The sequence below is a fragment of the Peromyscus californicus genome, unplaced genomic scaffold (assembly GCF_007827085.1).
Source record: "Peromyscus californicus insignis strain IS unplaced genomic scaffold, ASM782708v3 Scaffold_15__1_contigs__length_86483966, whole genome shotgun sequence".
NCBI classification, from domain to species: Eukaryota; Metazoa; Chordata; class Mammalia; order Rodentia; family Cricetidae; genus Peromyscus; species Peromyscus californicus.
Window position 1 is genome coordinate 67,505,142 of NW_026294447.1, and position 13,421 is coordinate 67,518,562.

The 13,421-nt window shown below is 36.8% G+C and overlaps 1 protein-coding gene across 1 annotated transcript in view; it reads right to left on the bottom strand.

The window, feature by feature from the left end:
• Window positions 1-217: 217 nt before the first annotated feature.
• Itgb8 (integrin subunit beta 8) overlaps window positions 218-13,421 on the bottom strand; it is an 83,220-nt gene continuing 70,016 nt past the window's right edge. The window contains exons 10-14 of the mRNA XM_052739209.1: window positions 12,410-12,812; window positions 9,658-9,883; window positions 8,585-8,691; window positions 5,589-5,752; window positions 218-5,496 (exon numbers count right to left, since the gene is read on the bottom strand). Of these exons, the coding sequence (XP_052595169.1) occupies window positions 5,374-5,496; window positions 5,589-5,752; window positions 8,585-8,691; window positions 9,658-9,883; window positions 12,410-12,812 (1,023 nt within the window). The 3' untranslated portion in view covers window positions 218-5,373. The remainder of the gene's footprint in view (window positions 5,497-5,588; window positions 5,753-8,584; window positions 8,692-9,657; window positions 9,884-12,409; window positions 12,813-13,421) is intronic.

Sequence of the window (13,421 nt, forward strand, 5' to 3'; positions counted from 1 at the left end):
CCATCATTAGGGATCACCTAAAGGGGCAAGGGTAGTTTAGGATGCCACAGCTCTTCCTCAGTGATTCTCATAGCTAAAAACAGTAGGTTTTAAAAATGATTTAATGTCCTCTGTCAGTGACAGCATGTGACTACTGCCACATTTTCTCACGTGTCAATGCTGTTTCCTGAGACTTGGAGGGTTGTGAAGCACATAGAAAATAAAACACAATTTAATATATTCTTTATGTTTTTATTAGAGCTTTAAAGTTTCATTTTAAAACAAAATTTTATATTGATTAACACGTACATTTAGACAGAATGGTTTTATTAATTAAATGCCTTGTCACAAACTGTTATAAGCTCTGTTAGAAAAATAAACATCTTACAACAATCTACAGTGTCAGCTTTTAATAAATACATAAAAGTTAGTAGTCAACCAGTTATGTGAAGAGATTCATAGTATAGTACGTGAAATTGTCATATTTATCAGTCTTCTGTATCATTTAAGGCAGTTTCACCTTGTATATAATTCAAAGCCAGAAACAACACAAAACTTGTTCATGAATAATTTGTTTTTCTTTGAGCTATTTTATATTCAAATATTTTGATTTAAAAATACATTCTATATTAAATTTCTTTTTACAAAGGCAGTATTTGTTAAGTGAAACAAACTAAGATTATATTATTGATAATTTTAAAACATGTCTAATCATTTTTGCAGAGATTTACAAACCTTAACAAAGTAGCTAGTACATGTAAAATAGCTTTAAAGGTATGTTAAATATACACAAAATGAATTTCTATATTAATATGTGCAAATTTATACTTTCTTATAATTTAGAATGAAAAATAATTTTACTCAATATTTCAATAAAAAAAATCTATGTACCATAGTTGTCATTGTGCAGACTTGCTGTCAAAATCACATTTGTCTGTGTAAAGTCAGTAAAAGTTCTTTACACAAATCACATGATTTCCATCCTTGACGACTGCAGTGTTTTTTTCCTTTATGCTGATGTGTTAGACAATTGTACTGAAATTGGTTCTGAAGAATAGACACCTGATTGAAAGAGTTAGCTTACAAGGATACATTTTATGCAGGAAGGTACTTCAGGTAGACACAGAGTAGTGTTATCACTCTCACATATTTGATCAAAAGCTGCCCAGAGAGTTGAACAATTGTTTCACATAAGTACTATATTTTAACTATGCAGTTTTATAACAGCCATCACATGGGCTGGAAAGGAAAGTTACTAAAGCCAAGGAAAACATCAAAAGAACAGAAAGGATAAGGAAAACTAAGAAAGTTGGGAGACCTGACAGGAAATCTTTTCCACAAGACCAATTGGTTGCATTATTTATTCTTTTGCAGCTGACATCAAGCATACAAATTGCTGTGAACTCTAACTATGATGTATTCATGTAACCTTTTTTTCCAGTTAACTTATTTAAAAGTGAGATGATCCTTTCAAACAATCCCTTCAAAAGGAATAAAGACTAAAGACCCCTAAATAAAAGTTCGAGAAACCTCTGATTTCATCAGTTAACTTAGGTTTGCTTAAATCACTGCTATTATAATAACACATAAATGGGACCCTGAAAGAGCTTTTGTAACTTGGAGATGCAAGGATCCAAGCGGATAGCCAGTTAGGTCTGTGTTGAGTGGTATGTGGCTCAGTTGTATTGAAAACTGGCTTTACATGTTATCACAAACAAATTCATAAACATGTATAAGGAAAGAAATTTCCCTGTACACATGAATATTTGAATAAGTTGAAGTAGTATAGTGTTTATTCCAATACAACTTTAAACACTGCATTACAGATGACAATTTCAAGAGACATCACAATTTTGGAGATGCTAAATTGAATAAGTGTGTGTCCTAGAATCAGCAAGACACACAGTAGGCATTCTAATAAGTTATCACAAGTAATTTGCCATGCAGGGATTATGGAATATGAAAAGAGAAAACTTTGAAGGAATATTATTTCTATATCCCTTTGAAAATGTTTGCATCACATGAAATGAAATGGTGTTTTTAAGGTCATAAAGACATAAGGATAGCTGTAAACTAAGTATTAAAAGTAAACAGAGAATACAATTGAGTTGCTACCTTAATGAAAACATAAATCACTAGTTGTAAAAATTTTAAATTCTTTGTTTTTAGTGGGGCTGTCTTTGTCCAAATGAGTGTTTAAATTAGCAGATCTTTGTAAATGAAGAACTTAAGTATATTATTAAAGTTATTTTTTGCAATTAGGTTTATTGTCTTGAAGCTTATGGCCTATTTCTAGAGAAGTGTGAATGGGACAAACAGGAGCCAGGAAAGGAAGGAAAAGCCATCGAGTATAATCTATTCTACCAAGTACCAGAAAAAATATAATTCAATGGAGAAAAATATTCATAATTCATCAATAATAAATGATTTCAGTATCTCCTGGATATCTGTTGACATATACAAGAATATATTCAATGGAGATTAGGTAAATATTAAAATATTTGAAATTTACTCTTTGGTGAAGGTTTGCATCTGATGTATACACAATTTTAGTTTTTTGAGTTTTGAAAAATTTGTCTCTAGAGATACCTATTTTTTTGTTATTTTTATAAACTGGGTTAAATTGAACATTTGGGACATAATTGGATTTTTTTAGTGAATTTTTAAGTCTTTTAGAGAATGTCTATGGCTTAATAAATAGTAGAAAATACCTAAAAATTGTATCAAGTGTCTATAAATACATGTGTACTGCAGTGTACAAATGTCTCAGAAGAAACAACTTGCATATGTAGTGGATGTATGGAACATTTCTGAATAATTACACACCAGGGCACAAAATGCTGCCATGCCAAAAAATATCATTCAAGTCATTAATTTTACTAACAATTTAAAATTCAATTAATTGCATTTACTATCAACAACTCTCAAAAGACTCTTGCCATCATAGCATTTGAAAATAGTCTCTAAGTACATAAATTATTTAGTCTAAGAATACCCTGTTTCCCCTTACCTGTTAATTCTATCTAGTCAAATATTAATTTTCATCTCACAAACTATTAAACCGAAGAACATCAATTATTCAAGTAAAATATGAGCCCTGCAATTTTTAAGAATTAGCTCTTTAAGTTAACAAAAAAGAAGAGAAAAAGAAACCACAAGACATTCCATGTGTTAAGTACATATTATCACCTGGCACTGAATTCCTGGCAAGGAAGTTTGTCTTTCCTGTGACAACAATCTTGCTCCATCTTAAAATTAGTGCAAACTAGTGAGGGCCTAAAAGAGTACAAATCCTTGCTTTTCAAGGATTCCCTTTAAGTATGCTCTTTTGCTCATTCCACCTGGAAATAATCTATTGTTCATAAATACTGCTTACTTTTAAGTTGTCAGCATTTAATTAGTGGATATCTTCCATTTTTTTTGGGGGGGGGGACTGCCAAGCATCCATTAATTTATATATTTATAAAAGGATACTGTATGTTATGAGCAGCAAAATATGATTTTTCACACCAGCTTTAGTGAGTACAGTTTCCTGACACACAGTCACAATATGCAGTATTTTGACGATGCCCATCCCCCATGGAGGCAGAAGAAACAGTTCAAGTCAGCAGCATCACCACTGCACTTCTAAGGGATTTGTCATGTTTGCTGGCTAGAAAATAGCATATAGGCTTTCCAGGCCCCTAGGGTGCAATATCTAGTGGAAGTTAGTCTTCATCAAAATGCAAATATCTAGAACTTTCAGGTGCTGGGAAGCAGCAAACCTGGGAGAGACACTTCTTTAGATTACTCTGTTGTCACAGGTAAAACATGTGCTACATGTAGGACAGTTGGAATTTAGGATTCAAGTACCAAGCCTCTGCATGAAGGCTTTAAGCTGAGCCATTCACAGCTCGAGGAGACTTGTTCTTATAGCCACTGTGTGGAGGGAAGGGCTGTACCAAAGCCTTATCAGAATGTGGCTAATGAGAAAAACAATAAACTGCTTATACACAAATCCATTTAAAGTACCCTTTTCTACCTTGCTTTGAAATATTCTCATGAAAATACACTCAGGACTTCAATAAATTATGTTTTAAGTTTTGCCATGGATATTTTGCAAATTTAAGAGGTAGTGTGCTATTGTGCAATGCTGGCCTGTAATTATAAGGCAGATCTTCTCTAATAGTGCCACTTTGTTGCTTCTGTGTTTTTGTGAATCATTTATATTTTCTAAGCCTCAGTTCCCTGGCTAACAAAAAGAGGGGATTAGCTTATTTCTAAGATATTACCCACCCTTCTCCAATTTTATGCCTTTGTTAATTCTCATGAGTCAGGTTGGGATGATTCAAAGAATGCCCTTAGACTGCACAGGGGGAAAAATAGTACAGCTTTCCCTTTGAAAACTGTTGATATCAACTTGGAGTAAAAATCAAGAGAGCATACTCAGAAAAGGGCACTCCACTTCAAGCAGTTCTGTAGACACCTTGTGGATTTCAGGCTACAGGTTAGATTAATGAGATAGTGAAACAATATATCCAGTTTGACAGGTAAGAAAGTAAAAAATTCTGTATCTTCCGACAAAGAAGCTGTGGACTTAGATGACACTTTACAGTGACCCTTATTAACATTCAGCTTTAAAAACCAGTATTCTAATAAAGTGACATGGTCATATAGATTTCTATGGCAGTAGTAATTTAGCACTTATTTAATCCAGTCATCTATGACATTATAAACTTATTCCAGAAGGAAGAAAAAACAGAGTATAAATGCGAAAAAGAGAAGATGTTGGAGTCAATATCCATTTTGCAAAAGAGAAGAAAACAGAAATGCACATGCACCAAACCACACAGTTTCAAAAGCAACACCCCTTAGGTTTAAGGTTTTATCTATTCACCTCCAACTGAAGTGAAATACTAACCGTTATTCAGCTGGTTGTGCACGTCTAGACAATGCCAGTTGGTGTGGTTGACTGCTTTCAGTGACTCCTAGATGTTTTCCATCAGCAGGTTGTGTGCAAGAAACACTGCACTGTGGTAGCAACACCATGCCAATCTGTTTCACAGCACTGTGTCTGGGAAGTGCAGGGATAACAGGAACCTGTAAAGTGTAATCAGTGCTTTCCAGATGATCTACATTCTACGCTGATCTAAATAAGTTATATATTACAGTAAAGTGCTACAACACTAGTATCCAACAGTAGTAAGACACATAGTTCTCTGAAAGGTTCAGCAGCTGGGTGAGTCACATGGTTGTGAAGACACTTGCCAGTCTTCGTGGCACAATCTTCAATACTTTGTCTCCTCCTGTGACTTTTTATATTATACTTTTTTCAGAGTAATTGTGTAAAAAAAAATCCAGTTTCCAACAGTGTTGTTTTGTTATTATCATTGTTGTTGTTGTTTTAATCTTTCTTTAGAAGTTGCACCTGAAAGCCTCGTGAGCATTTAGTTTGCTGATATCCATTTTTATTTCCTCGGGCTTTTCTCGTCGGTAGGTTACAGCTCTTGTGCAAACACTTTGCAGAATCAGTTTATCCTTGGTGGAGAAGAAATAGTAGCATTAGTGAAGCAGCTGAGTATTAGAACAGGACAGTCACATACTGACAGCTATCCTCTGAATTCACCAACCTTTTTGGAAGCAGACATTCTGTAATCTGATGAAGACTTTATCTTATTACTATTCCATTGTAGTATCACCTGTCTAATGATAAGGACTTTAAGCAACCCAATCAAGAATGTGACTATGAATATGATGAAAAATATTCGCAGATAGCTTGGGCCAGATAAACATTCTGCAAGAAAGAAAACAAGTTGATGGGTTAAAAAAAAGTTTAGAAAAGTAAATAAAAGTTTTCTGTCAAATAAATGATGTTTATATTCCTATAACAGAAACAGAGTTATTTACAAATCTGTATTTTCAAAATAGGAGGCTGGCATTATTGCTTACTCAAAACAGTAAACCTGTCTTTGGAGAATATCCACAATATCTCTTACCTGCATGTAAGTTTCTTTACAACAGAGAGAGCTATAGTGGTGTGTAATGTTCAGCACTATGTGGAAAATATGATTAAAAACTATTGAGCAGCCCCAAGTATTTAGCATGTGTTTCTCTTTTTGTGCTTTCTCCTACTTTGTTGTTCAGCAGTAATGGAAAATAAAGTAAACATCTGCAGAAGCTAAACTCAGTACCACTCTAATAGGCAAATAAATTTCCTCTTAACCCTGGTGTAGGATTTCATTTTTATTACACATCATGCCTCTGAGAAGTAAGAATGCCATATCTCAGACAATACCTAAATATCTTGTCTCATCTTTCACTAATTAACTTTACTAATCTAGTCTGTTTGCCTGCACAAATTCATTATGTGTTCCTCTAAGAACAAATGATCACTAGCTGAAGAAAGAAAAGCTCTTTTAGGAGAGGGAGCATGGTAGACCTTTGTTTTAGCACCAAGTCTCTGGCAAACTCTTACTGGAAAATTTGCAGGCTCTATGCTTGCCCGGAGTCTACTTTAATCTCTGAGGAACATGGTTGCACAATAGTGGGTATTCCACAGAGCTCACAAGCTGCCCCAGATTCATAAAATCACTTCCTGGACTGAAGCATGTGTTTCTCCACCCATTCGGCAAGCTTCAGGGACCTGGTCTGAATGTAGTAATTGCCTCTGAAAAAGCCTCTCCGGAGAGGACGTTCCAAGGCCACAAGCAGAGTAGCATCCATGTATGGCTGATTCTGGCCTGAAAGTCCAATAATAACTCAGCATGCCTCTTGAACAAGGCAAAGTTTCAGTAATGGGGACAAGAGGTCTTTTCTAGGTAGACTTAATAGAGACCATTTCTTGTGACTGGTGACAAAAGACCTTGAGGAGGTCAAAGACACACCCATTCCTACTTATTGGAATGGAAACAACAGATGCCAGTACAGTATAATGCTTCCTTGTTAAAGATTCATGGGGACAGAAAACAGAATGTGTGTCCAAAGATGGTACTATTTGATCTTCTACAACTCCCTTCAGGTTAATGACCCTCATGGCTTATGTCCTGACAGACTGAGGTCCTTTGGCTCACTTAGCCGATCCTCAGAGGGGCACGTGGCTTGATCCTACTCTTGGCTTTTTGCCTGGTGGGAGCTTAGCCAGAGAGACTGAAAGAAGACCCTGTAAGTGTGATTGAGTGGACAGATAATTGAGGTGCCTAACAAATGCCCTTTTCCTCTCCTTGCACAATAGTTGTCAAGGGGAGGGAAGCCCTGTAGCTACTGATGCATTTCAGAAATATTACTAATGTGTTAGCCAGAGGACCCTTTGAGGGTTCAAATCTGTATGCATTTTCCCCATATTGTTATGGATGGTCTAACCTTTGCCCCTGGTCATGCTTTTCGAAGCTGAGGTCAGGCTGGGCCTTTTTCTAAGGAGATTTAAGGAAATACTGTTTGCAACAACACTTAAGTCAGAGTAGTGTTTACTTAACATAATTAATGACATGTAGGGCCCTTCTTTATTAGGAGGCACTTGGCTTTCTGGAGAGATTGCTGCAGCCTCAGCTGGCAGCACATGGGACTTTTTTCTGAGCCAAATTCACTGTGGGTTAAGATAAGCATGGATGGGAATGAAATATGGGAAACTAAGATGTGCGAGACATTTCTACTCTGTTGTCCTCTGAGGGCTGGCTTCTCTGTTTCTTGAAATAGTAGAAGCAATGGGTGTGTTTCTGAAGATTTAACTGCACGTATAGCTTCTATGTCATGGATAGTGGTACAGCTTAGGCCTGTGCAAAGTGGGCTTTGGTTTTTTTTGGGGGGGAGGTGAGGGGGAGTACCCCAATAAATTTGTTTAAAAGTAGTTTTTGAATGTAGCTCTCACATCTTTCCTATTTATACATCACCTTTTCATTTTTCTTTATGTTTTTCTTTTTTCTTTTTAAAATTTAAAAGCAGGATCTTACATGGTCCAGGCTGCCCTTGAATTCCCTATGATCTGAAACTGACCTTGATCTTATGATCCTCTGGGCACCACCTTCCAAGTTCTGTTATGTACCATGATGCCTAGTTTTATGTGATATTGGGTATTGAACATGGGGCTTTGCCCATGCCAGGCAAGTGCTCTACCAACAGAGCTACATGCCTAGCCTCATAACCTTTGGAAGTTAGGTATACTGCAACAGCAGATGATCACTTAAAATCTTAGGTTTTCACCTGAAACAGGAGAATGAACTTTAGATAGATATGAGGAGGGTCATCAGCAAATTTAGGTTATGAAGAAAAACCACGGCTCTGACCTCTTAAAGAAATCATTGTACACGGGGAACCTATATTTTGGCTCACGGAAGTATGTCTAGGTAATTACTTTGCATGCTCCTTGGTGGAGGTAGGCAGCACAGAAATAGGGCTGTGAGGATGAGAAGGGAATTCTGACCACTTAGGAATTCCATCTCTGAGAGATTAAAAAATGGATCACCAACTCAATTCAATATTGTATATACAAATAAGCACAGTTTTTTTATATTTGTGGCATAGTGTTTTAAAAATGTTTATAGTGGAATCAATACGAAGCCACTGCTCTTTCCTTCAGGAAGTAAGTGGTACTTGGCAGACCCCTTAGCCCCAGGAGCCTCCACACGCTTACCTGATGCTTGGTCTGCACGATGATGTTCCATGACAGCACAGGAGGTTTTACACTGATCAAGTACAGCCTGAGACAGATTGTGAGGATGATGGCATTGCATGCAGTTCCTGTGCAGGGAATGGGACAGTGTTACTACTGCAAAAAGGCAATCTTGATTAGGTCCATTAGGAACTAATCCCATCAGCAAGGCCTGGTGGCCCAAGCTGGTAATCCCAGCTACACGAAAGACTAAGGCAGGAAGATTATATGTTCTAGAGCTGCCTGAGCTAAATTCAGAGGCCACCTTGGGCGAAACACTATCTCAAAAGTAAAAAGAAAAAAAGAAAAAAAAAGGCAGGATATGTTGCTTGGTAGAGTAGTTGCTCAACATGTATGAGACCTGGATCCAATCCCCAGTAGCAAATAAATAAACACCAGTATATTAAAACATTGTATTTCTAAATGATTTAAATAAATTACTTTGCATATTTCTAAAATTCTTTTTTGCATTACTGATCTGAAAAGTACATGTTTTAAAAACTTGAACAAGCAAAGTGGAGGCACAGTGACATTTACACAAGTGTTCTTTGAGCAGGTCTCAGATTGATATTGGAAAATATTTTTAGCATAAAATAATAATGTCACTGTCATGTAACACAGGGCTTTCCATTTATGCATCCCGAGTGCTCATAGCAACTATAATTCTTTCACAAATGTATTGTTATTAGTTTTAATTTTAACCAGAGGCACAGAGAGTTTTAGCAACTTATTGTACACCACAAAGCTAAATGGCAATAAGTAGGTTAGCTGGCAGCCTCTATTTTCAGAAAATTATTTTTAAAAACCAAACAAATATAGTAGTGACTTTATGTAGATTTGTTCTAATTTTTCCAAAGCAACTTACTAGCCAAAGATGGGAATTTTAGTATCCTAATTCTTAAAATTTCCCATTCAGTTTTTAAAAATCATCATCATCATTATTTTTGTATGATAGTAACTAAGGATCCACCAACTAAGATTAAAGGCGGCAGAATAAAGAACAAAAACAGCCTTCAGCAAGGACTGCTTTGTTCGTGCTGGAGACAGAATCATACCAGTTTTCATTGCAGGACAGATGGCAGGTTGGGCAGTGCTCACAGAGGCGGCCAATGCTCCTGCGATCAGTGCACTCACACCGGCCACATACACAGGTGCCTCTCCCGCTGCAAACTTGGCCCTTGGAATTGACACAGTGCTGTGCTAACGCTGACGGACACTGGCACCGATCTCCTTCCCAGCCATTAAAGCACTGGCATCTGCCACCTTCACATTCCCCACGCCCTGCAACAAAATCACACCAAGATCAGGGTCACCAGTCCCACTCACTAATAACCTTGTAATGCCTCTTTCTTTTTAATGGAAACATGTAACAGTTTTATGAAGGGAAACAGCATCTTGTTTTGACAAAGCAGTGCCAAGATCTAGGAGTGTCTGTTTTTTTTTGGTTTTTCGAGACAGGGTTTCTCTGTGCAGCTTTGCGCCTTTCCTGGGACTCACTTGGTAGCCCAGGCTGGCCTCGAACTCACAGAGATCCGCCTGGCTCTGCCTCCCGAGTGCTGGGATTAAAGGCGTGCGCCACCACCGCCCGGCAGGAGTGTCTGTTTTAAAAGATGTTCTATTGTAGATAATTTTCCCCTACCAATATATTCAATATATTATGCTAACATGTATAAAGAAAGCCCCTACTTTGGTGGTTGCCCAACTTCTTAAATGTCATTGTGCTTTCAAGTTTTAAATTAAAAGTACATAAATATAATGAAGCTATAAAGGCTGACTTGAAATCAGCAAGTAAGTATTTGGTCAATGGATTCCACATTCTACCCTAGTCACCGTTGCTAGGTGCCTAGGAAACTTTTGCAAGATGACCAGGCAGCCATGTTAGTGCTTCTATATATTCAGGCATGGTTAAGGATAGGTTTTCCGAGAAGCTAAAATAATCCCCCTTATCCTCAACACCTTCATGAAGGCAGGCTTCATCTGTGCTATGAGCTGTTACTAGGCTGTACAATGAGAAAGAGAAAGGGATGTGTGTGTGTGGGGTGGGGTGGGGAGCATTTATGCAGACAATTTACCTGAGAAAATCTTGGATACACATTATTAAATGGATTTTAGACTATAGAAAGTATCCCAAATTTAATATGCCAATGTGAAATAGAAGTCTCAAAAGGAGGTACATTTTATGTTTTATATAGTATTTCTCAAGCTTATTTGCCTATGAATCACCCTTCCTTTTTCTTTCTTTCTTTACGCTTTTTTAATCTCTTTGTATTCCCCCTCTTTTCTTCCCTCTATTTTCTACCTTCTTTTTTTCTCTCTCTCTCTCCCTTCTTTTATTGCTGAATAACTCACAAGTTAATTGTTCCATAGAGCCTACTGCTGGATCAGCTCAATTTGCTAACTGTGAAACAAATGAGGTCCAGGCAAACAAATGTCCACTATATCCCCTTCCCTGATGTAGCTAGCATGCTGAATCCTAGCCAGTTGACCTGTGAACATGAGTTTTCATTCCCAAGGGAAAGTGGTAGGGGAAATGCATGTCAGCCTTGTAGCTTGCACTCCCACAGCAATTCAAAGCAGATTTCAGTTGCCTCTGTGTGTGTGAGGTATGTGGTTACAATCATATAGACAGAGTCAGTATATCGACTTTTGAGATTTTTCAGATTCTCATTGTATATGAAACTGCTTTGAGAGACCATTCTATTGACTGATGACAAACTTCATTCTCTTCTTCCCTATAAAATATAATAGACAACTGCTGGTTTATTCTGAAGTTATCTTCTTTCCTATCCACAATTCCAGTTACAGCTGAATAAGTGTCTAGAGCACAGTGTTTTGTGTATATAATAGAATAAAAAGATGACTTGTAATAGTGTTTTTCTATAATTTACAACAAGATTTCTGCCTATACAAGAATAGAGAGTTAAATTTTGTAGGTTTTAATTTTCATTTTCCAATAATTTAACACATATTTCCTTACTAACATGCACATACAAAAAGAGATCTTTATGATAAGCAAACTTACCTTTTTCATGGAGAAACAATCAAGGAATTAAAATTACAGGTAGTTTATTTTAAAACAATAATTTGTTTCAATTTTCAAATGCTGCATAGGTTTTTTCTGGACTTTAACCAGCAGGTGGCAGTGAACTGAGTTAGCCAAAAAAGTAATCTTGATATTTTTATCTTATCCTATTTCATTGCAAAATCTGGTCTGTGTGTGGCCAGAGGGAATCTTCTGGATTACTTAGCAATCCAGTGCTTTCTCAAGAACGTTGTTCTTTGTCCATTCTGTTGCTGGTGGCTTTCCAAAAATAAACTGGCGAGGTTTGAATGGCTGCAAACTTACAATACCATATACAATGATGCTTTAAGAATTTTCCAGTGAGTGGAATTATATTTTTATAGATCACTTCCCCTCATCCTGACAGAAATAAAATCCTCTGAGCAAGCAGGAGGGGGGCCACTTGTTGGAATGAGTCAGACCTTTATAGAAGAATACCCCCCATTCTTCTAGGATACATGTCAGCTATCACCAGTAATTTCCTTTTCTGGTGTAAATCTTTCCAAGATCAAGGGATACATGAGATTCATATTTAATTTTAGGTTTTGATTTTAAAAAATAGTTGCTATACTCAAACTAAAAATATAAACATGATCTTGCCATGACCTAATTTCATAGACTATGAGGCTTTAAACTTTGATTTGGGTTGAGTGGCAACATTTCATCACATCAGATTTAAAGATACACACATGTATATTGTCAATATAGTTGTGATTAATTCAAACTGCCTGTGTGTATCAACTCACCAGCACACACATTTCCATGGTGATATGGACAAGAAAAGTCATCCTTTTCACAGTATCTGCCATATACTCTTCCAAGCTTGGTTTTGTGACATAAACATTTCCCACAGATACAAACTCCTCGGCCACTACAGACAGGTTGATCCTCCTGCAACTTGCAAGTTTCAGAAGGAAACTGGTCTTCATCAAAATGACATTTGCTGTCATCACACTGTGGACACTTGGAATCCAGGGCCGCATCAGCACACTGTCCTTTGTGCTCTCTGCGATCCTCACACTGGCAGCTGCAGCTTCTGTGTATGTGGACTTTAGTGGTTTCATTGAAACCAATAGGTTTGATTATTGCATAGTTTTTTCCTCCTGTGACATCACAGGTTTTCATCACAACTGTTACATTGAAAAGAGCCTAAATTTCAAAGGAAAAAGGAAATATATTTACATCCTTTGATACTGATACTATATTCAGTAATAATATTTGAATCAACAATGAACATCTTAGAGACATAATAGTTACAAATCACACATGCAATCTCTTTCATATGTAGGTGCAAAATATCCTTTTAATTCCATTTTTACCTGATTAATTAGAATTAAAGGAAGCAACAATTGCTAATGGCCTGTAAATCACCATGTATCCATTTGTCCTCACATGTCTGTGCCCCCTTAGATAGCTGATTTCATAGAAAACTGGTGAAACAGTAATTTATTTTCTGAATTGGAAATACAGGGTTAGTGAACATTTGGTGTTAGGAAACAATGAACCAAAGTAACAGGCTTCTGCTCTTCTGGCTCAGAACCCTGAGGTATTCCTATGGACAATAGTATTTATTTATATTCTATTTTCTAGAGGCCAAAGTGAAGGACCAGAGTTGATCTTTAGCATATGTAGGTTGTCCATGAAGGAGAATACGATGCTGTCTCTGATGTTACTCAGGAGAAAGAGGCTTAGGACTTATTCTCCAATTTCAAGACCTCAATACAGAATCATTCTGTTGTCAAAATGGAGAAATCATTC